We start from the raw sequence: 24,840 nt of genomic DNA, 5'->3' as shown, positions 1-24,840 counted from the left end.
ACCGCGATTTGAAGCCGCCTGGACATTCATGGAAGCGTTTCTTTGTAAGTAAAAAAGACAAGCAGACCTCAGGCAGTACTGCGTGCCACATGCACTGAACGGGATTTACTGTGAAGTAAGGCGGTAGTGATTTGGGATATTCGGGATGTGAAATGTATTGACGCTGATGGCTGATGCTAGCAAAAGGCTATTGAGATGCAGCCCCCGTGATTGCCTGTACTGTACTGCAGCTCTAATCAGCTCCGAGCAGGCTCCCAGTCAGCGTTTTGTTCTTTACATGGCTTTATGCTGGACACCATTCTCCATAATACCGCATTTTATCTTAGTTGGGGTTCTTGTTTGTGTAATGGCACACATGCTGTGGTGCTTATGCGACCCCTTATGTGGTATCTTTGATCTATTTCGAGTGTTTTTGTTAAAGACATGTAATAGATCATCCTTATGGTTAAGTGCAATGGTTCAAGCTTGGTGTGACGAACGCTTCTTTCCTACTCTACTTTGGATCAAAACAGTTGAATTCAAATATGTTATTCTTTTTTAAAATGTTTTACTGGTGGTCAAATGTGATAACTGGAGTTTTGATGGAGACAGCAGTTTAAGTAAGCCACATCAGGGGAAATACTTGAATAAAATCTGAGACTTTCTCATTCTGCGTTTTAGTTTTTGAATGCTGCTGATGCAAATCGAGTTTCATGCTTTTCCGAGTGTATTATCATGGTTTCATGGTGCAAGTTTTAAACCACTCTTTGCAGCTATTGAAGAAGCATTTCCATCTCACTTTTTCAGATTTTTCCATCACTTAACTGCAAGCAGTCCCCAAGCCTGGCAGTTCTCACCCTCATGGCTCCGTTTTGTTGTATTAGTTTGTTTTTTTGTCTTTTAATTCCTTACAGTACTGATCAGCGCAGTAGTTCTGGGTGATCTTTAAAACCCTTTTATCTGTCCATCACAGTTAGTAGAGCCACAATTACAGTCTTTCCAGCAGTGACCAAGACCATGCACTCTTTTAATAAACTGCTAAGCTCTACGTTGCGACAGACTGGATTTTATTTTTTTAATTTGGATTTTGTGGTTTATGCCAGAATTTCTTGGAATAAGCAAACAATTAAGGAGTTGAGCCTTTTCCTCCTATCCTTATCAGATGTGTTTTTATTCATGCTGTTCACTGTCTTCCTTATTTCTACATTCATGTATGAGCTGCGGATCATACTCAAGCATCATCTGTAAAGGTAGTTTTTGGATTTGATTGCAATTAGACTGGAGATGGAGTTTTTCTGTATTTTTCCCTTACAATTGAACAACATATAAATGGTATATCTGTGGGGGGACTAGTGTGGTCAGGACTCTGTGTGGTTTAAGTGATTATGGGATAAAGTTAGAGTGGAGAGCATTAATTGGATGTTGGCATACAGACGTGGAACATAGTGGCGTATCACAGTAAGGATGAGACACTTGTCAAATCGAAAAGGAGAAGAATAGCCATTCTGTTGTTAGTATTCATTCACTTTGCTTGTGAGTGTATTCAGTCCATATACCCACTGTTGTTTTATGAATGGGATCTACTCTGGGGCTGGAGCACTCCATCAACTTAAACTTGAGTCCTCTGCAAAACGTTAACAGCATTCACAAGCTAATGTCTCTTTAACCAATCAGTGTGATTTAATATAAATTGGACCATTCCTGCAGGACTTTTGGACATTTCAGCTGGAATTTTAAAGGTATAAAGAGTTGATTTGAACATTTTGGATGGGCAGGTAGCTTTAGATAGGCTATCCAAATAAATGTTATGAATGGGAGGCACAGGGCAGGCCCAGAATAATGGAGATAAACAGATGCCCTGATGATCTCTGCTGATCCAGCCCCAGCAGTCACTGAGCAGAAGACATCAAGGAGAGGCAAAGGCGGGGCCCCATTTGTTTTCAATCATCGACTCATGAGAGATAAACCAGCAAAATGGCAAAAACTTGAGATGGATGTCAGCCCGTTGAAATGCAGTTGTGTACAACCCAATTGTTAATGTGTACTGTTTACATTTTTACAGAGATATATGGATAGAAAACAATGAGTGAAAGGTTTCAAAGCATTTCCTTTTCAAACTCTGTCTTTTAGATTCACATGTAGTTGGTGTGATGGCAGCAGTAGCAAAAATGTGTTCATGCATTTTGTAAGTAGGGAGAAAAAAAAAAGCACCAGAGGAAAGGCTCGGGCTCATGTGCAGGCAGCCTGTGGTGAGGAAACATTTTCAGTTCTGCATGATTTAAAATTTGGCTCTTTACTCTAGTATGTAGCAAAAAAAGGGGAATGAACACGTAAAAGCTGTTCTTACTTCTGACTTTAAGTTTAACCTTTTAAGGTTTAGAAATTTGAACATATAAAAAAAATGGTAGTCAATAGTCCGGTTCTTAATTTTGCATTTGATTGACTACTCCACCACCACCACCACAGCCTCTCTCACTATTTCTTTAAGGAGCTGACCTTGATTAGAGTCTGTGTTATTTTGGGGTGCCACACTTATGCTCTTTGTCCTGCAACAGACCTAAATAGCTGTGGTAGCTCTACAAATAGTGATAGTGATGGTATATAGACATAATTTCTATATGCGCAAATATAAATACAGTGTTTTTCTGATATAGCCGTTTTGTATGCAAGCCTAGTGTTGTCTTTAATGAAGCTTGAAATTGAACATGGAGTAGTTAATAAGGGAAGTTTCACAACACTGAAAGTGAAGGTAGAAACTTTAGATATGTGGCAAGTGTATGAGTGGGAAGGTAGTATTTGGTTCATCAGCAGACCTTTAAGGAACCATTCCTTTTGTTTAATGAGGAACAGCTGGGACTGGCCTCTGGCAGAAGGTCACAGTGTAGCTTAGTCTACAAACATAGGTGTTTACCTCCAGCATACTTCCTAAATTTTCCCCATAAATTCTTGGTTTCACTTCTTTCAGCCTTTGTGTCTGTTTTTTTTTTTTCTTTCCACAATAAGGCAGCTTGTTTCCATGACTCTGAAATCTGCTTGAATTGCCCGTTCAGCTGTGTCACCTTGACACACTTTGCTCGCAGTCACAGCTGCCTCAGTTGAGCTGCTAATTAAATTATTTGTGCAAAAAATCAGATTTATTGCCCGAATGAGCAGCTGTTTTCTGTGAATACGTTTAAAGGTCTAAGGTGAAGGTCTAAGCTAAACAGGCCTCCAGATTAAGCTCTGGGTTCTGTTTTCTGCAGTATTTGTGCTTTAGCACAGTGTGTTTTCATCATGTTATAGCACATCACTACAGTTTGGAACACTGTCTGTCCTGTGACTTGTGTGGACTGCAGAGCCCCTATTTTGTCCTTTATTGTCTTTTCTCCCACTGCCCCACACACGCCCTCTCATAAACTGCCTATTCTGCCTATTCAGCTCAGCTATTGTGAGGAGGGCTATTCATACCTCTGGTCAGCATCCATGTGGTATTGGAGAGTACCATACCAGCCCTAACTCTTTTCATGCTTGCTAGGAGTACTTACCTGATGGCACGAAAACCCTAATTGGCACTCATGGGCTTTGTCCGATGTTCAGCTTCCTTCTCATGTAATGGGATTAGATTTTTGAGCTTTGCCAAAAGAATTATCATTATGAGGGTCTGTTTGATGAGCTGAAGTTTCATTTGTTTAAGAGACCAAGCAAAATTTTTAAATTCTTTTCCTTTAATATCCTGTCAATTAAAAAAACAAAACAAAACAGTGTGATCCTCTAGTATTACAAGTATGAAGTTGGGTTTAGCCTGATACCAATACCGTATCTCGGGGTCTTGTTCGCGAGTGATGGGAGAAGGGAGCCGGAGATCGACAGACGGATTGGTGCTGCGGCTGCAGTGATGCGGACGCTGCACCGGTCCGTCGTGGTGAAGAGGGAGCTGAGTGTAAAAGCGAAGCTCTCAATTTACCGGTCGATCTACGTCCCGACCCTCACCTATGGCCACGAGCTGTGGGTAGTGACCGAAAGAACGAGATCGCGGATACAAGCGGCAGAAATGAGCTTCCTCCGAAGGGTGGCTGGCCTCTCCCTTAGAGATAGGGTGAGAGGTTCGGCCATCCGGGAGGGGCTCAGAGTAGAGCCGCTGCTCCTCCACATCGAAAGGAGCCAGTTGAGGTGGTTCGGGCATCTGACAAGGATGGGCGCCTCCTGGGCGAGGTGTTCCGGGCATGTCCCACCGGGAGGAGGCCCCAGGGCAGACCCAGGACGCGCTGGAGAGATTATATCTCTCGGCTGGCCTGGGAACGCCTTGGTGTTCCCCCGGATGAGCTGGAGGAGGTGGCTGGGGAGAGGGAGGTCTGGGCTTCTCTGCTTAGGCTGCTGCCCCCGCGACCCGACCTCGGATAAAGCGGATGAGGATGGATGGATGGACCAATACCATATTTGGTGATTTATAAATCAGGCTGATGACTTTTTCCCTGACATGTCTTATGTGTCATTATTTATGAGATATGAGAGAAAATAACTACACTTAAAAATAAACTTGTTTTATTCTCACGAGTTGTGGATCACTCGTTTGCGCTCCGTCTTCGTCTACTCTGATCAACTGTGTTGTGTTTATGGTGTTCCAAATGTGTGCTGTCAGGGAAGTTGCAGAGTGCCCATGCTAATACTGGTATACTGACAAACATCTAATATCGGCTGTGCCCATATGTATATCGGTGGGGCTTTACTAGGGGTGAAGGTTGCCAGATAGCAACAAATAATTGCGGTTAAATGTGCTGCAGATATATAATCTATTTATGATGGTAACTCTTGATGAGTTGTCTACCATGTGGTCTACTTGAGTAGTATATGTATATGTTATTACTTGAGCACTTGTAGGATCATTTTACTAGGCTGTGTGTGATATTTTTTTATAAACAAAAAAACCAAAACCAAATGCTCTCACTTATCCTGTGATTAAAGCATCACTATAATTGGTTCATGTCTTTAAGAATGCAGGCTAGATAGCTTGACTCCTCTGACCTGCCTGCACACTTGAATGCCCAGTCTGTAGAGACCTTGAGGCAGTTATAAAGGCATTCAATTAAAAATAGGATGCATTTGCTGTGGTCAGGCAGCGTGTATTTATAGAAGTTGTGAGGAGAGAGAAAGCGACATGGGTTTCTTTGCTTGAGCTTTCCCAGAATTAGAAAGCAGTTACAGAAAATGCAGAAGTTGAATTTTCTGTCTGGAGAAGTGGAACATTTTACCATTTCAAGTTGTTTAATTGATGTGATTTTGTGTTGTAAAGTCACTAAATCATCAAGTGCCATCAGTTCAAGTCTTCCTGGGACAGTTTTTCGTCTTTTACCCTTGCAAGGTTGCCTTTGTGTTGCAGAGTTTGTTTGAAAAGCCCTTTTTCAAAATCTAAATTTGCCACAGTGGTTTTTTAAACTCTGCACCATGACTTGGGGGGAATTTCTTCCAGTTTTTCAACAGAACACAGAATGAGGAAATCCCCTTCAGTGGCTTTTTTCCCTCCTTTTTTACTGACAGCAAAATATATGACAACCACCAGTGTTTATATTGTTTTTTCTTAATATTTTTATTGGCATGTAGAAACTAAGGATTTAATCATCTTAATTATTAAGTTATTCATTTTTAAATTAACCAAACTTAGGATCACTGTATTAAATCCTTTATTAAGCTCAAGATTGTTGAATAAACATCAAAGATATTTTATGAGATTTCAACAGGGTTCCTAAGTTCTGGTGTTAAAATCCAATTATATGTTGTCAAAACTCATGGAGGCCTATCCCTCTCTCTATAATGGTATGGATCTTTCTTGCAGCCTCTTAGTTATTTGTGGTTAAACTGCAGTGGAACGAGAGCGAGGGATCAAAGTCCCACCCGGAGCAATAAAAAGCTTAGCCTGTGGAGTGCTGGAGTGACCCCCCTCCCAGACCTTAAGCTCTTCATTACTGCAGCTCACTGCTAATTATTGTGGACAGGACAGTTCAGGAGACAGAAAACTCCCCAACCCTCCTCACTGCAGGGTGGTCGGTCATTACTCCCACTCCTAGTCCCGCACCTTTTGTACATCTGCAGAAGATCCTGTGGGTGCACTTCACCCATACCCGCCCCATGAACAAACAAAGGGAGAGATCTTACACTAAAATGTAGAGGAAACAATGCGTCTCTGCTCTACTACCACATGCCCGTCTTACAGTAAAACACTGTGATTTTAAGCTAATTTAATCTGGACCGTATTGACCACGGACCACATCCTGCAGAACATGTGTGACTATTTTAAATGTTGTTGCAATCTAAGATTAGCTGGATGAGGTGGAAAACATATTTACTCACAGTTAGGAGGTCACAGTAAAAGTTGATTTTTTTTTTTTTTGTTAAAACAATGACTGCCATCAACATTCATTAAGGACTAAGGTTTAGTGATATTTTCGGAAGGCCCTCATGTTGTGTACAACAAGGAAATCGAGCCACATTTCTTGCCAGTAATTGTTCTGTAGCGTGTTCCTGTCATGGTTGAATTTAGCTCCCAGTGCCATATGGATACAGCAAAATTGATTTTGAGGAAATTTTTCTCACTATTGTCAAGGCTGTCAATCATGTTGTGAATGTTTCTCTGGTATAGCTTGAATAGATGGAAAGGGTAGCTCCTTTGTAGGTTGCTTTAAAAAAGGAAGGTCCTTTTTTAAAAAGGTCAGAAAAAGTATATTGTATCATCATACCTTTTTTGGCCTGCATACAGGCACAGATGGTCGTGATGGGAATGTTTAGGGTCTTCTCAAATTACTTCTGTCCGTAAAGGTGTGCTATACAGACACTGACCTCTGACTTGTGTCAGCTTGCCCATCTCTATAAACCTCTGTGAGAGCAACCCTTTCATGTAAGGGTACATAGTTTGTACCCTTACATGAAAGAGCCCTAGTCAGGTTCATTTTGAGCGTGGTACTTCAGCTGTCTTTGAAAATGTAATTTATATCGGTATGGTTTAGAATATTAAGATCCGCCAGGTCACTGGTGGAACACCTAGGGTTAGGGTTAATCAACGTCCACCACTTTTTTTCAGAATTTTCACCCATAAGGGAAAAAACAGATAGAAAAGCTTTAAACCATAAAAATCTAATATCAACATGAATGTATGGGGCTTCATTTGAAAGGCACCATCTCTTAGTTTGTTTTCTTTTTTGTTTGTTATTGTACGGCAGCCTTAACACCCTACCAGGGGTGTCCAACTCCAGGCCTCGAGGGCCAGTGTCCTGCAGGTTGTCCACAGCTGATTTAAATGGCTAAATTACCTCCTCAACATGTCTTCAAGTTCTCCAGAAGCCTGGTAATGAACTAAACACTTGATTCAGGTGTGTTGACCCAGGGTGAGATCTTAAAACCTGCAGGACACCAGCCTTTGAGGCCTGGAGTTGGACACCCCTGCCCTAGATATTTCAGTGGTAACCTGGTGGATGTCAGGAGGGTGTGGTATGTGTTTAAGGATCAGCACTTGTGCCGCTCTAACAGCCTTGTAGCTTGTCATCTCTCAAGAATACTTCAATAGTTTAATATTTCTTTTAATAGAGGTAATATATTTATTTTTCAGATTCAGGTGGATTAATTACAGACATGTAAATACACAGCCCTAAGTCAATTGAGTTCATCTGTCTTTCTGGATTGCATTTCCAAAAAAATCATTTTTGATAATTTTGTTTTTAATCCATGTTTCAGTGTTAAGTTTCTAATTTTATTTTTTCCCCTCATGTACCTGTTTAACATTTCTTACTATACACAGAAACAGATTGTGATGGGCATCATTGGAGCTTGATTATTTTAGCAAAGACTGTGTAGGGGTCCTCTCTATGTAGAGTTGCCTCACATCCTTGGTTTGGTCTCCGAACTACTGGGAAATGTCTGGTGTCTTTTGGCTTGCTACAGCAGATGTTTGACTCCTTTTTGTTTGTCCATTTTTTTTGCCAGTTTCATTGCGCAACTAATGTATAATTGACTTCTTTGAGCTGTGTGTCGAGCAAGCCCCTACTTTACTGTACCATCTTTCAGAACCTCCGGCATTTTACCACACAGACTGCCAAACCAAAACAATGAGCTGAAAGAAGCTGAAAAGTTGTAAATAGGGAGCTGGTTTGGGAGTGGGACTGGCAGTCTGAGCGATCTTTTAACACTAAACAGTGTTTTTGTGTTTTCATTCAGTGCGTTTTTGTTTTACTGCAAAATTATTGCACTCAAAGAAGTGTATCTTGACACATACAAAGTTCTTTATGATGCATTCACCCAAAAAGTGTAGGTTAATGTGTACTAACCAGGTAAAATAATGCTCTAGGGTCTTTACCTTACAAAATGAATGGCTTTGACATTGTTATTCTTGTGAATTGTTCTTATATAAAATGTATTTAATTGCACTGAAACAGCAAGTTAGTCTTCCTGCAGCATTTAAAGAGTGTCCCGCTGCTATGTATGCGTGTTTGTGTTTATTGCAAACATCCTCAGATGTGGGAGGTAATGGATGTTGTCGTTGCCCTAGAGCCCCACTACAGATTGACCACATGTATGCATTTTGTTTAGCTCACTGTGCCTTTGCTGTACAAGCCAGCACAAGCAGCACTTTTTGAGAAATTCTCAGCTGTACCTGCACCACAAATAGAGCAACTTAGCAGTAAGAAAGCACTACGTGGTGATCAGGGCTTTAAAACGTTGCAATTGTATATTGTTATTATTATCTTTTTTCCTTGAATCTGCCAGCATTTGAATGGCTTAACTTTGATGGGAAATTTACATAGTTTAAAGCGAATAAAGAAAATATTTCTGCATTTTCTTTAAGACTGCTTTAGTGAAAATGCACTACTGTTTTTGTTGTGTACTGTTGCTTGCATAATGCAGCATAGCGCATGCAGAAATCGCTGTTGTATAATGTGCCACCGTAAGGAAGTCACTTCGTCAGGAGCTCTGAAGAAGTTTTTGGCAAATTGACGGTGACCCTTCCTTAATGCTCTCATCTCCCAGATTAGAGTTGATAATGATACAGCTCTGATTCTTGATGAAGGAAGGCCAACCGATGGTGAATGTAGCTGAATTTGGTTTGGGTGATTTTTAGCTGGGAGCAGAGCCTCTGCCGTCATTCTACCACCATTTTACAATTGAGTGCTGTGCCTAGCTATGCCCATTGTCTGCTCTTTATGTGGTGAGTCTGGCTTGACCCATGCCGTCCTGGATGATTGCTCTCCAGAAATGTACTGGCCTAGACTGACAGTACGACCAGGACGGGATGTTTTCGGGTTATTGGAGTTTGGTAGAGCAAGCGTGGAGAGTTTTCTCTCTGCCATTCATAGAGTTTTTTGGAGATGACAGGGCATCTGAACTGACAGCAGTCATAGTCAGTATCCAAACTTAGAAATGTGAAAAAATGTGATTGATTGGAGCTGATTCTGTAGTAGAAATCATTATTGGGACTGTTGTGCAAAGGAATGTTCTTTTTTGTGTTCCACTATTTTGTGTATCTATACTTTTTCTCTCTCTGGTATTTGTAGCCAACCTATGCAGACCAGCATAGGCATGTGTGAGGGATGCCAAAGAAATATGGTGCCGCTGGCTTGCCCGAAGACCGCACAGAGTGCTCTGCTGCCAACAGAGCCTCCAGTAATTATAGACCAGGGCTGTGGATACTGTTGCTCTTCAGGCTAAAATGAAACTAAACCCCCTATTTTATACTTGGTATTTGGTCGTTTCTTCAGTGTTTAAACGCTGTGTTATTTTTGGGCTGTAGCTTGAGTCTCTTGTGTTTATAGTACAGCCTGACTGAGTTAAAGTATAGAATAACTATCCAGAACATAAAGGCAGGAGTAGCTTTGATGCCTTTGTTGACATTGCAAGTCTTCTCTTTACCCATACCGACATATGTTTTGTTAAGTCTCCATTTTTGTTATTATGTTGATTAATATATGTATAAAATACTCAGTTGCGCCCCATCACTGTATCAGTCACTAAATAACTATCAGTTTCTATTTCTAAATTGCAGGTTATGTGATAGGAAGCTAAATTGTATGTTGATGTTAAATTTACAGTCTTGGCAGTATTCCACCGACACTGCTAAAGCAACAAATGATTAACATGAATGACACTAAAGCCAATCAGTGAGTTTAGTGGGCTTCCTCACCCCGAGGCCATTCACACTGACCGCTGTCTACTTTACTAGTACGCTGCTGTTCTTCAAGGACTGTGAGGTCGCTGTCCTGGCGTTCTAATTATGTCAGGGTGGAAGTGACTGCTGGCCACTCTAATTGGCCAACAGGATAGTGGCATCATTTGTTCCTCTGTTATTAGATTTTGAGTGTACGTTAGCACAACAGCCTGCTGGGACCCTTTTTTAATGATCATTTTCATCATTTCTTCAAATGGGCTTTCAAATGATTTTGGATGTACCAAATATCCTCTATTTTCTAAGTTATAAGAGGAAAAACTGACATTTTAACTTAAATATATACATTTTTGTTTGTTTTTGTTTAAGGGAACTACTGCCATACTTTTTATTTAAACGCCTCTTCTCTCCCAAGCCCATCCCAAGTAGACATGCCATAAGAATTTTTGCCCCTATTGAGCAGCCATAGTACCTAGAGTGCGTATTCTGGTGAACTGAATAATTTGAACAATGTATATCAAGTTAGGTCAGTTTCCACTATTTCTTCTAGTTGATTTTTATGGAATTATAATATGTATGAAGTTCACAGTCTACTGAGCAGGCTCAGAAGCAGTGCTCACAAATGCCAGCTCTACATTCTTCTCATTAAAGAAGAAGTCTTTAATCCTCGAAACTAGTTGGATTGAAATGCCTCCAAGCTGCTGTCGCTTTGCTGTTAGCTCGCAAGCTTTCCATGCAATGTTAGCTCTCATGCTAGCAACCAGTGGACTACTGCTATTTACAACTCAATTGATTGGGTTGGCTGTTGGTCAGCACATTGTCAGTGATTTTGTGTCAAGATGGGACTGATGTTTCATGATGTGGGGTTTGAGAAAAGGTCTATTATTAGTGTGCTGAGAATTACCAGCAGTAATGCGAATGCCTTTTCTTTTGGCGGGGGTGTAATAAGACTTGTTTGAAAGGTTGAACCCAACAATTAAAGACAGTAGATAATTTAAGGAGGTATAAGTTGACAAGAAAATTCTACATAAGGCTCTAAAGTTTGATACATGCTTAGTTTTATACAGAATTGTTATCGACTTTTACATTTTCCCTTTAATACAGTAGTTTTGTTGTTTCCATGGCAATGTGTTATCAGTCCCAACACCTACAAATTTTCTGGCTTAAACTCTTGTCATATCAAGTGTGGTCAGTTTCTTAATTGGTGTGGCTTGCTACTACTTCCGTACTGTGTATGCAGTTTTCTTTACCATGCACAATATCAAATGTTTGATTCTCTTACGTTTTGCTAGTAAAAGTTTCAAATTAAAAGCAAAAATTTTAATTTTTCTGAAATTCTTCTGAGTTTAAGCTGTTAAGCAGCATGTCTATTAGATATTTTTAAAAGTACATATAAATGGAGAGATCTATTGCTGACAGACTTATTTTTTGACCAAAACAATGCTCAGTCTTATTTTTTTTCTTCCCTGTCCTCCTCCTCGTTAGCCACAATGAACGGAAGGTGACCTGCAAGCATCCTGTGTCAGGCTTACCCTCGCAAGACAACTGCATCTTTGTCATCAACGAACAGTAAGTCTCTTGTTTTTTGTTTTTTTTCTTTTCTTTCTCTCAGAATGCCACTGTGCAGCATTTTTAGCACTACAGTATGCTGTTGAAACTCCTCATGTGTAGGCAACATTGCATAAGTTGTTGCCGTGCCATCGTCTATTTGCAGTTCTGCCCTTTGAATTCAAAGCCTCTATTCAATGCATCCTCAGTTATGTGGTTTCATAAAGAAATTTCTCAGCACTAAGAAGGAAAGTTCTGTCAAGAAAAAAACATTTATAAGTAACTTTTCATATTTCAAAGACTTAAATTTTAGTGCTGGTGCTAAGGCCCCAGAGTAAAAAACATTATTATTTCAGGCATACATCAAATAGTGGAAAACGTGATGAATCACATTTTTGCTGTTGTTTTGACCTGGACACAAGTTCATGTCCTTTTCATATATAGTACAGGGCCAACTGTGTGACGTCCATGTGATCATCTACACTTCTTTCAGTCATCACATTTTTGCCCACATGACTGAATCAGATGTCAGTCATCTCAGGCTTTTACTCACAGGAGATCAACACTGTGACTCTGTCCAGTATTTTCATTACCATCATCTAACTTCATAACCTTCCTGATTGACTGCTTAAGTCCGCAGCATGTCGAAAGTGAGGACAAATATCTGTCTGCTCCACTGCCCTCCTTAACTACTTCCCATTCTGATTTACTTCAGTCTGTAAGATTGCTAAATATACACACATAAGACAGTTCACATCACAGCCCACAGCGCTTTCATGGTTTACCCTAGTCATCATAGCTTAATGCTGCATAGCATGTTTCAGCTCTGCTCAGTTTCTCAGTTAGATTTTAAACCCCATTCATTGTTTGATGATCTAGATTGTTCCACTAAAATCATGCCATCACAACTGGTGTCACTTATTTTAGCACCGAATACTGATTGAAACACGTTCTGCTCCAAGACGTATAATTTCACTCTCAAGTGGTTCGGCAATAAAGAAGAAATCCCCCAGTCGTTCTTTATGAGTACCAGTTTCAGCTTTTTCCAATATGTGGGTTAGAAATAAAGTTTTTTCCAGAGCATGCTGTAGTGACCTATTTGTCTCCCTAAAATCTTCTGAGCAGCACTTTTCTTCAGTATAGATTGAATAATCAGGAAAAAAAAGTTTGTGAAGAAGCTTGTTGTACCAGAACTGTGACACTGCACTCTCTTGACACATTCCTCTCTCCACTGTGTTGCTCACACATTTCTGCTGCTTTTCACGCTAAGAAGCACAACATGTCAGTGCTAGATGATATCTAATATAGCAATTAGAGTTTAATCATTTACAGAATCTGCAAAAAAAAGAAAGAAAGAACGTACATCAGGTCCAGTTAGTGAAGGCAACACAGAAAAGTGGTAAACCTACATTACTCACAATTTGAAGTTTATTACAGAGCATTTCGTCCAATAGTTGGCTGTGTTTTAGTAAAAATAGTACGAGGCCAAAATCTTCACCGTGGACGAGTAATAAAAGGCAAAGACGGATTTAAGCTGCCACAGGGATAAAGAGGCCTTGCTGAAAATCTCCGCTTAATCTGCTCTGCACTTTAAATGCACTCAAAACACAAATCTTTGCCTCAGTTTGGCATTATAATCAATCTAGTATAACATAAAGCCTGCCTCAGCCCACCTTAAGATGGAATAAAAAGTGAGTAATTCAGGTAAAGGAAACCTAGATTAGATTTGAGTTAATGGATTGGAGAAGACAAGCGGCCATGTTTACTTTGAGTCCCTATTTGTGTCCCATTAGGGTAGATATAGCAATGATATGTGAAGCTTTATTATGAACACTTAAACTGCAGTAAGTTACAGGATCTTCTTTCCCTTAAACAGCTCTCAAAAAAGAGCTCTGCTGCTGGAAAGAGGTACAAATAATAAACTGCTGATTTATGTAACAAAACAAATGTCAGTTAGTTACATCATTTTCAAGTATTTTTGTAACTTTGCCAGATAATGGGGTGCTTCTCTAGAGCACTGGTTGAGCAACTGATCCATATGCCGAAAGGCTACTGCAGAGGTCCGGGTTTAGCTCCACTCTAAGCCTGTGCCTACATGTTACCTTTTAACTTTCTCTCTTTTTCCCTTGTCCCTTGTAATTTCCCTCATAATCGCTTTGATCCATTGACCGCTCATACTGAGGCTCATACTGAGGCTCATATTGAGGCTATTGGCTTGTGGATGGCCCTGAGTGCTGGATAGCTTTAGCTGTTTTTCTTTGTTAGTGTCTTTAAAATGTTCACGTTGAGCCGGGTTAGGGTGATTTAAATGTCTCATTAGGTTTGTTGTTAGAATTGTTTTTGCGCCGGTCTCCCTGTGGTTTACTTTGCTGAACTCTGGGTCTTCAGTCACAGTGAAGAGCTCCCACAATAACAACATGTTAGCATGTGGCTGTGAGTGTGTACAGGACCTGCACGTGAGTAAAATAGATCAGCTGGCAATCAGACATGAGAGGCTGACCGGCTGGTCACCAGTTCATGCTGTGCACACTGGAAATTAACCAATTCCAGTCTCTGGCTGGTCAATTGCTACACTTTTAATAGGAAATTCTAATAATACTGTACTGTAATTATACCACTTTGTTCTGGAAAGCTGTCACTTATCAAGAGTCCGAGTAGTCTTTCACATTCTGAAAAGTATTAACAAAACGAAGCTGCTCTTTACATTAACATAGCCAAGAAGAGTAACCAGGAACAGTTTCCCTTTCTTTATTTCTCTATTTCTTTACTTATTGTGAGTTTCACTTGAAGGTTCAGTTTGTAGTCTTCAGTTACATAAATGTGTGACAGGAACACATGACACTGTCACTGCTACATTGCTACGCAGGGTATAATTAAAGCTATTATTTGCACATTAGTGTTCTCCAACTGCTATAATATTCATTAAGAGGCTGTATTACTCATGTGTCATACATACAGCTGTGGTGCGATGTGCGAAGTTACCACTAAAGTGCTCTATGTGCCATGTGACTTGACCCATATCTGTCATTGTCAGCTTTACCATTCTGTTATACTGTGTAAGTGTTTTCCTGTTTTCAGTGTTCTGCGTGATCATGTGCAGGCTAACAGGAGGTATTTGTTTACAACAACTCACATGTAAAAATGTTGACCAAAATGCAGTCTCACCACGTGTTCAGCGTGTCAGCTGTTTCACAGTGCAGTTTACTGCATACTGCACTAGCTGTTCATTTAAAATGTATGTGTCCATTAGAGTGTTAGGGGCAATGTTAAAAACAGAGCAGTGTTGGGTTGTTTTTTCTTATTACAGGTTGTCCTTTAGCTAAATTTGCTACTTTAATCATTTTCAGCTTACTTGTCACTATCTTGATACATAATGACATGATGCAAAATCAAATGCACTGTCACTTGCTTCTAAGTAGTGATGCATCGATCCGACTCTTTCAGTTCTAGTAATAATACAGATAGCTTAGCTTTAAGTATCTGTCAATACCAGTTACTGAACAAAGTGTCAATTTATTAAGCTTTAGTCCTGACTGGAAGAGACTGGGTGTTAGGCTCGACATAAAAATTGCTTAGCTGACACTGTCAAATAAAGTTCTTCTTTTTAATAACTGGACTTGCACGAGGCTGAGATAAACTTTTGCTGACCGAGTAGTACTTGAGCAAATGTAACCTGATTACAGTAGTCCTCAAAACCCAAATTTGTTTTCCCTCTGTTTTATATGTGGAAATGTGTCTCTCTCAGCATTTAGCAGGTAATGTGATGTCAAGCGCAGATGGATGACTGCACCGTTTCTTTTAATGTAAAACAACTTAAATGTGTTTGTCTGTTAATATTCGTTGTTGTTGCGCACTAACGATAGACTGTGAGTGCTAAGAGTCATGTTTCCTGTTGACCTGCAATATACTTGTACTACAAAATCCCATAAAGTGTATTTAACTGTCTGAAACATTTGTTTTGTTCATCTAAACTTTATGAACGGACCCCAGGGAGATCATTACTAACTTTTCCTGAGCTAAAGTCAAGCTGCATATCCTTTATAAAAGCCGAGCTGTCAGACAAATCAACTTTTGTACCACTGACTCTTCTTACTGTTTTTTTTTTTTTAAGTCTGTGGACCAATATAATTGGCCAATATTAGCCTTTTGCCAATCCATCTGTATTAGCATTTATTACAGCTGATAAAAGAAAATGAAAACATTAATGAAGAAATGGGAGAAAAACCCTTCAGTCATGTTATAAGTGGCACTTTGCAGCTTCCCTGCTGACAACGCACCTGTTTGAACACCACAGACTCTACTCTAGCTGCATAACTAAAAAATAGATAAAAAAAGATGGATAAAAAAAAGGTACAAATACATACTTTAATGTCAAGCATATTAAAATGGGTTTCAAAAGGGCTAATTACAAAAGGCCGCTGCACTGCCCTATAAACTTCCGAAGTTCTTAAAAAGAACAAATAATAATAATAATAATATACAAAATACTGTTCCCAGAGCAGTAAGTAAATAATGCCCAGAGAGTGAGTGCTCATGTTTTATGAATGTCATTACCGGTTAAGGCTCCACGGTTTCATATGTTATTAGTTCTGTAAGACAGCAGGTGTAATGCGGGCTGGTGGGATACTATGAAATGGGAATATGGACCCACAGCAAAAAGGGTTTAGTTGATCTCAGTTTAGAACTTTTAGTATCTGTAAATCTTTGGTGCATGATCCAGCTCTGTTCTGCTCTACACCAGTGGACCTAGTTACACTGTTACAGATCTGATTATGCTTCCCTTGTGTTCCAATCTTTTGTTCATTAAAAAGATAAAGGCGCAGTTCAGCAGCACACAAAGGTGTTTTAGAGCCGCCTTGTCTCTTTAGAAATGCTGTGTGGTCATTTTAAAATGCGCCCTCAGCCTCTCGGTTCAGTGTTTTGTTTTTTTTTCCCCCCAGTGTGCTTAGAGTGCTAGGCTTCAGTGACAGTCTAATCCCTGCTCACTCTTTCTGCACACACAGACCCCACATTTACACAGACACAGAAAATCCATGCAAGGGGCAGCCTGTATCTGTCGCTTTTAACACATGTAAGTTTGTTGAATTGATGCAGCAACATCTACTTTGTTTGTCTACCATAATGACTCTATTAGACAAAAGGTTGATTGAAACCATTTCGCCTAATTTCAACTTTTACTCTCTGCGGAATATTTGAGAGTTCACCGCAACCTTAAGATCTATGATATTCAGTTCTGTCTCATTTGAGAGTGTTTAGTGTTGAAAACTATAACGAAACTGGCAAAAACTAAAATGGAAAAACTGTTGCCGCGACATTGATCTTAAGACAGACTGGCACGCTGTACAGACCTTCCTTCCCGTAGGTAACCGTCAGCTCTGTGTGTGTTAATGTTTGAAACGACATTGCTGAAAACAGAACGTCACATGGCCTTTTCAGCTTCACTTTTGGGTTCATTGACTTTGTTGTTGACATTGAGCTCTGGTGAACACAGCGGCGAGTGTTGCCCGTGGTATTTCACATTACAGTCATTTTCACTGTGGGCAGTGCTGTCAGGAGGCAAGCCCCGTCCTAAGCCAGACAACCGTAATTTAAAACAGACAGGCATTCAAAACAACATGATAAGAGTATGAATAGTGGCATAAGCCATGTGGGTTTTATGGTATCATTTTATAGGAAATAGGCTAAAGTTAAACTTTATGTCAAAATATAGCAATGTGTTGGTTTCTCTAAATAACTGTGAAATAATTACTGGTGCGGCCCTGGAAACACTTGAAAATGAAGAGTTGTTGTCTGAATCTGAATCTTCGAAGCTTTAGGTACAAAAACTGTTTTTGTTAGCACATTAGTTAATCAAGATATTTGAAATGGAAACTGAAGCAGCTCTGTGTTCTGTTTAGCAATAATATGCTGCTGTTTTCACAGTTGCTACTTGTTAAGCAAACCTTTGGATGTACTCTGCTTTTCTGTCTTTTATGAAGATCTGTGGACTTTAAAGCAGGAATGCTCAATTCATCGACCGAGTATTGATATCAGCTGATATTAGCTGAACATCCTGTGTGTAACACTTTGAAGGCTGATGCCGGTCTATCTGCAAGTAAGATGGCATTTACTGATGGTGGTGGATGATATTTATCTGCTGTGTCACATCAATTTTGCACAGGCTAAATGTTCAAAGTTTGGTGAAGAGCTGAAAGGCTCTTGGGGTGGATGCGGCTCAGGTGGTTGAACAGGTTGTCCAGCAGATCGGAAGGTCAGTGGGTTGCTCCTCGGCTCCTCCAGTCTATGTGTCAAACTAGCCTTGGGGAAGATGCTGAACCCCAAGTTGTCCCTGATGCGTCTATCGGAGTGTGACTCTATGTGAATGTTTGATAAGTGCTTTTGGTGCAGATAAATCACTGTATGAATGGATGAATGAAGCTTGTAGTAGAAAGTGCTTTCACTGCAAAGGTTTGAGTAGAAAGAGGCTATATAAGTGTCACACCATATGAGCTTTATGGCGTATAACTCCTTGTGGAGAGTATGAAATGGATTTTTACTCCCGAACCTTATTGTTGAGTTTTTTCTTTTAAATACTGGTTTCAGTAAAATGTTTCATAGTGATGCATCCTTAATTTTTAGGATGTTGATCAGAGAAGAACACTATTGATTATAGAATTGTTTTGTTATTTTTCCCCGTGTTGGTAAACTGCAAATGACTGGTGTTGGTTTGGTATTCTGCACATCTTCCGTACATGTTTCTAGTGTGATTAGGAATATTTTTTTGTTTTTTCTTTTACGTTCAGTCACGTAAAAAGATCTGTAATGATTACATGTTCTTTATTTTTCATATTAGATTTGATTTTTATGTTGTGTCCTCTTTGCTTTTCCAATAAGCACTGAAATGTCCAAATAGAATATGTATTGTAGTGTGGATGTTTTAGGTTGTGTCAGGGCTGTAATGCAAAGTAATTTCTCAATTTGTTTTTAATGTGCCTATAGTCGAAGGCCAGCTCTTACATTAAAGCTATCAAATTGACACACTCGCATCTTCTCGGTTTGATTGCATGCGGAATGATTATCACTTCCAAACTAATTATCTGCAGCCGAGAGCCTAGACGTGGCGTGATGCCAAATAGAGCATCAAATAAAGCACTATATCTCTTACAGTGCAGTCATTTCACACGTTCCACCCTTCCCGACCTTTATTAGATGACAATTTGACTCACCATTGATTATGCTTTAATAAGGATTTCATGAGTCAGTGGAAGTGCTCAAAATGTTTAGACCTCATTTTCAGAAGCAAATGTATTGGACTGAGAAGAAGGTAAATCTCAGTAGCTACTCACCCATCTGTAAAAGCGCCTTTTCTTTAGATAAATGAGTTAGTCACTTGTCACTTATGTATGTGTATACATATATCTAGTCACATACTTTCATATCTGAAATTATCAGAAGACATTAATAACATACTGCAGCTTTTTCTAACTAACTACTGTACGTAGCTTTCCTTCTAAATACAGGTCTGTCTGTGATTGTCATCGTTTCCAGGTGACATCAGACCTGTCCCTTTGCTGCACAGGAATGAACATCCTGTTTGTGTCACGTATGGTCGTCCATCGTGATCCCCTTTTTGTGTTTGTGCATCTTGGGTATGACCGCATGGTTTGAACTCTTTCTAAATGAATGCTCGTGTTGTCTTGTTCCATTTCTAACAGACGGTTGCACTGAAAGATGGAACTTGGTGGTAAAACATGATCAGGACCGTCCGAATGTTATATTGTTGATCACATGGCTTGGTTAGATCGGGGAGTTTGCAATGCAGAGTCAGCAGTTTCTGCCCTTACATACAGCAGAATCACTAGATCTGTGGCGATATCACTGCTGCGGTATTTTTGATCACCTTTGGTTTTTATGCCTTGTTCCCACTGGACCACAACATTGTTCCTATCTTAGTGAATGTAGGACATCTCCATGGGTCGTGTACTGGTTATTCACGTGGTGTTCTGTCATATGGCACAATTACTGATCCTGCTATGCTTTTGCTTTAAAAACAAAACAGATTTTGTCTTTTAAGAAACATCCTGACCCTGTTCACTGCTGCAGCTGCTGCTTCTGGATATGTCAGGCGGACTTTGCAGGGCATTCACTTTAAGCTCTTGGAGAACTTAAAATGTATCAGCAGTGACAGGGTGGGAGTAATTGGTTTGATTCATAAGCCCATGTTGAGATCTCATTATAACAGAGCTTGAACTTCAGAGGAAAGACAGGGAAACATATGATAAGGGCTGCCTGCTCAGTTTCCGCTCCTCTGAAGGTCACTGGAGATAAATATGTTGGATATAACACAGTGTGTATTTCTGATTAACGACTTGCTTGTCTGCTCTTGGCATGTTGTGTGTTTTGTTTAGATCTGCTTCCAAAGTGCCGGCGAATGAGAAGAAGGAACGACCAGTAAGCACCATGAGTGAGGCCTCTAACTACACGGGCGGCTCGGAGCACGCTGCAAACCCCAGTAGCCCCGGAGGAAGGGTGAGTGACAGGGGGGCTTATGATTCATGCCTGTTGTGTTAGAAAATAATGGGAAAAACAAGTGGATCACATTTTAATGGCTTAAAACGTCTAGATGTTTCTTTTCCGTGTGTGTGTTGAGCTTAATTTGATTTAACTTGTAGCCCTCAAGACCTTCTAAAAAAATTCACAACTTTGGGAAACGATCCAACTCCATCAGGAGGAATCCCGGTGCCCCGGTTATCAAGAGAAACTGGCTGTATAAACAGGTGAGTAGGAGTGCATGACTTCAGGTAATTTTTACCGCAAAAAATGCAGAAATCAGAAATTTAAAGGATAGATCATATAATTTTCTTTTCTTTGACATATGTGTGTATCAATATTTTTGGTTGAAACAAACTGAAATGTTTCAACGTGCGGATGGATTTTTGCGGAAACTTGTAAAAAAGAAAAACAAAATTTTGGTTGAACCCTGACTTTTTGTCTTACACCACCCTGTTAATAATTTGTGTGAAAGTGCAAAATATCAAAAAAGTTGATAAACATGGAAAAAATATGTTAAATAGCATGTTAGCATTATTAGTCTGAGGATGCTAACGTCAGCAGCACCTCTGGTTTCTGCTGGATAGTATTATCTTTGGAGTCGGAGGCAAGGAAAAGCTTGGCTATACAAAGGTGATAATATAAAACAGTGTTGGGTCTGTTCCATTTTTAACTGCAAGTGGTTACGCAGCAGCAGCAGTAGTCTGAAGATGAGCACAATCTCAGCATTTCTTTGTGCATCTCTGTTTTTGCTCATCCAGCAGGGCCACTGTATGAATGCAAACCTCCCTGGTTACTTACAGAGGAGCAAAAAGGGGCCAGACCGGACACCCTTGTGGTTCCTAACTGGGAGTTTCATTTAGCGGTGATTGCAGGCGCCCAGTGCAGTTTTGTGAGCACACGATGGGCTCCTTTGGTGCAGCTGCCAGCTGCTTTTTTCTTTGGAAACATCAATCAGGGTGACGTAGATCAAGCAAAAGACTCACAAATCTGCTAGCCTGAATAAAAGCTGGATTTGCACTTTTATTTCCCTGCCTCATTGAAAACTGGAAGCCATTGAAGTCCTTGGCTGAGGGGAAGCTGCAGTCCTTCGGTTGGTCCGCTACTAGAACAAAGTGCCGCAGTGATTGATGTGATAGCGAAAGCCTCCAGAGAGCAAGATTAGACAGAACTTTTGATAAAGTTTATTTATTCTTCTGCTACTGACATTCAAAAAAGGGGGGGTTAAGACCTGGATTTAATTGAGGAAAGGTGGTGGACACAAGATGTTTAAAACTTGTTACATTTCAGATCTACCTCTTTTATGAACATACGGTGCAGCATCTGGTATTTTGAATCTCTCTTGATACTAATGTTTTAAACATTCTGGTTTGTGGAAGTGAATTTCCATTTCAAGTAAACTGCAGCCCACATGCCGTTTGACCATAATGACAGAGTTGTTAAGATCCCCCCTCCTGCTTTTGTCTCCTGGTGGAGGCTACGATTAAGGACTCTGCTCAAGTTTTCCATTAAAGTAAACCGGAGAGTTAATACCCTTTACTTCACCCTTCATCCTTTTCAGGCAGCAGTGTTAAAGGCTTTGAGCTGATACTGAAGAACAACTTAAGCAGAGGAAGTTTGTGTGTGTGTTGTATTGTCTTTGTTTCATGCCACAAATTAAATTTTCCCATCTCAGGCCAAAAATAGCTAAATTTGAGAGTCAGAAATTTTGCAGTGCTGATCGGATGACTTCCATAACCCGTCTTCATTTAAGCAAGGGCTTATTTCATAATTTCCAAAGTTCAGAGAGGCATTTTGGATCACAAATGCAAAATGGTGACCTGTCTCAGCTCGAAATGTAGAAAGTCATACACAATTATGTTATACAACAAAGAAGTGATTGGCTGTTAATCCTTAGAGATGATGTAGCAAACAATTGATCACATGGAAAGGATTATATCATAGGACTACAGCACATGCTGAATAGGATAAAAAAGACAAAGATATAAAAAAAATCAAAACCCCAAACTTTTGTGGAGTTAATGTCCCCTATTGCTCTGGTGTCTTTTCAGGACAGCACAGGGATGAAGCTATGGAAGAAGAGGTGGTTTGTCCTTTCTGACCTCTGCCTCTTCTACTACAGAGGTGAGTTCAGTCCTGTCATCTAGCGGCACCGGTTTTCGATTAATAGTTCAAGTGCTGTTGTGACCTTCAACAACAAGCGATGCTTTTTCTCATCATTGTTATGTCTGAGTCCCTGTGATAAAGAACATGTCAGGACCAACTGAGGAGACTTATCAGGTGAAAAAGCTTGCAACATCACCTTTTTTTTCCACCAAGCAAAGCCAGGTCCTTACGCAAGACTTGGATGCAGAGTTAAACGTTAAAGCATACTAACAAATAGGATTTCACACTAATGTCAAGTCATGATGAAACAAGATGAAACCAGTTTATTGAATGATTCCTTTTTATGCAAGTCATGTCATCATTCATGCTTTTACATGATGGGAGTCTGAAAGTAGTGTTAGTAGTAGTTACACTCAGTTAGTGTAGTTTGCATTTTTGTAAAATGTGTGGACATTTTGATCCGATTTATCGATTTTATATAATCTGTTATTGATTAAAATGTGATTTAATGGCTGTTCTCTCATGTTGGACCAATCTTTACATCTAATTTTGACACATCTCTGTTTGGAGAATATTTAAAGTATAGACCAAGTGTAAACTAGGTCTGCTGTTTGAAACTGTGAGAAAATACAAGCCTTACCTTTGTACAAGGCTGCACTTCCCAGTGCCGCCGCTTTATGCAGATGTAGTCGTCATTTCTGCTGATCAGGATGACATCCAGTCTGTGTTATTTCTGGTGTCTGCCATTCCCGTCGCCTTCTTTCCACCCACTGACTGACAAAAGCCGCAGACAGCGGCGGACCCAAAGGCTTTATCCAGATGGATATGTTGAGAAACTGTATCCATCAGCAGAGAGTGGGCAAAGAGGTCGTGAACTCTGCTGCTTCATCTGAACACATCCGTTATCTGCTGTTGTAGTTAGCACGCTATTTCTGCGCATCAGGATATCCCATGTTGAGACTGCTCTGCTGAAGCCTCTGCCTTTAGTGTTTTTTGAAAGAGGCAGTGGCAAAGAGCCCAGCTGGTTGCAGACAGGTGACGCTGTCAAAAATCCATCCGCCCCTCTTTTGAACATCAGTTAAGGGAAGCAGGTCTCTACTCATAATGTTGAACCTTATTCATGATCAGCCTTATTCATTCCATCATCTCCAATATGTGTTAAGAGACTTTGACTCTAACATAATGGTTTTGAGTAACACACATGCAAACTTGCACATAAACCAGACAAAGTCAATGCCCATATGGGATTGCAGCAGTCACTGTTTTGTTTTCCTGCACTGTTTTGGATAAGCAGTACAGTTTGCTTTTATGGAATTTGGAGAGTAAGCTACTCTGCTTAAACTTGGGACCCAATCTAATCCCCCCCCATGTGGAGTGTGCACAATTGTCAATGTGGACCCCTGTCTGTTAACTTAATGAGGATTAGAGCAGCCTAGCTGCATACGGCACTGAATCAGTGCTCATCTTTTCCAGTGTTTTGACTTGGTATCCTATATTTATCTGACCAAAACACTGCACAGTTTTTCCTCTCACAGTCCACTTGACTTGCGTCCTGTTTACAAATAACGCTTTAAGATAAGAGTTGACAATATAGTAATATACTGTGTTTTGTTTTTCCTCTGTAGATGAAAAAGAGGAGGGGATTCTCGGCAGTATCCTCCTGCCAAGCTTTCGTATATCCATGTTGTCTGTGGACGATCACATTACCAGAAAATATGCCTTCAAGGTCAGTGCATGTTTTCATTCCTGTCAGACTTTGTTAGGCTGCATGTTTTAAGGTTTATTACACTTAAAGAAGAAAAGACGGGAATTAGTTTTCTAGAGAAAATGGAAAAACTTGTAGATAAGGTCATAAAAATAAATGTGCAAGTCTCACGGAAGGTACATTTGAAAACTGGTGCTGCAGTGGTTCTTATAGTGATCTCACAATATATATGTGTATTTTTAGACATGTTAGGCAGTTTCTAGGTTTTATTTCCTATTTAACACGCTTGGTTGTTCCTTCAGAAGTTTTGGTTCATTGACAAAGTGAGGTGTTTAGTTGCTAATGCTAACAACTAAACTATGTCTCATATTTCTACACTGACTACTGACAGCAGTGAGGTAGGACTACAGTACTATGATGCTATAAGTTGACTCGCAGGATTCAAGTTGCAGGGCAACGAACTTATAATATGAGATCACAGTGGTGTGTAAAGGATTTGACTGTGGGTTCTTCATAAACCCAAAGAGACAACAAAGTTGTCCTGCCAAGCACAGCCAAACACAGACGCCCAGGAGTCTGCTCAAGGTCTCTCCAACCACACAGCCCACTCCTTTTCCAGCTTAGATTCAGGCTGAAAAAAAAGAAAAACAAGACCGAGAAAAGCATGAGAGCAGGACACGAGCTCTTCAGTTCAGTGATTCACTCAGAAATGGGATGACCTTTTGACTGTATATTTTTCATTCTTAACTTTTCCTGTCTCTTGTTGTGGCCAAAGGTCATATCAGTAAGTGTGTTATTTCTGAAAATTATTGTGAAGCAATTAGAAAATTATAGTCTTGTTTCTTTTAAA

At 40.0% G+C, this 24,840-nt stretch overlaps 1 protein-coding gene across 1 annotated transcript in view; it reads left to right on the top strand.

The window, feature by feature from the left end:
- LOC100701907 (pleckstrin homology domain-containing family A member 5) overlaps positions 1 to 24,840 on the top strand; it is an 84,015-nt gene that overhangs the window by 35,999 nt on the left and 23,176 nt on the right. Inside the window, 5 exon segments of the mRNA XM_005450906.4 lie at positions 11,588 to 11,671; positions 20,038 to 20,158; positions 20,302 to 20,406; positions 22,231 to 22,303; positions 23,911 to 24,011. Of these exon segments, the coding sequence (XP_005450963.2) occupies positions 11,588 to 11,671; positions 20,038 to 20,158; positions 20,302 to 20,406; positions 22,231 to 22,303; positions 23,911 to 24,011 (484 nt within the window).

The sequence above is a fragment of the Oreochromis niloticus genome, linkage group LG7 (assembly GCF_001858045.2).
Source record: "Oreochromis niloticus isolate F11D_XX linkage group LG7, O_niloticus_UMD_NMBU, whole genome shotgun sequence".
Classification (NCBI taxonomy): domain Eukaryota; kingdom Metazoa; phylum Chordata; class Actinopteri; order Cichliformes; family Cichlidae; genus Oreochromis; species Oreochromis niloticus.
Note: the sequence above shows the minus strand (reverse complement) of the source record. Positions and strands in the feature narration are given on the sequence as shown.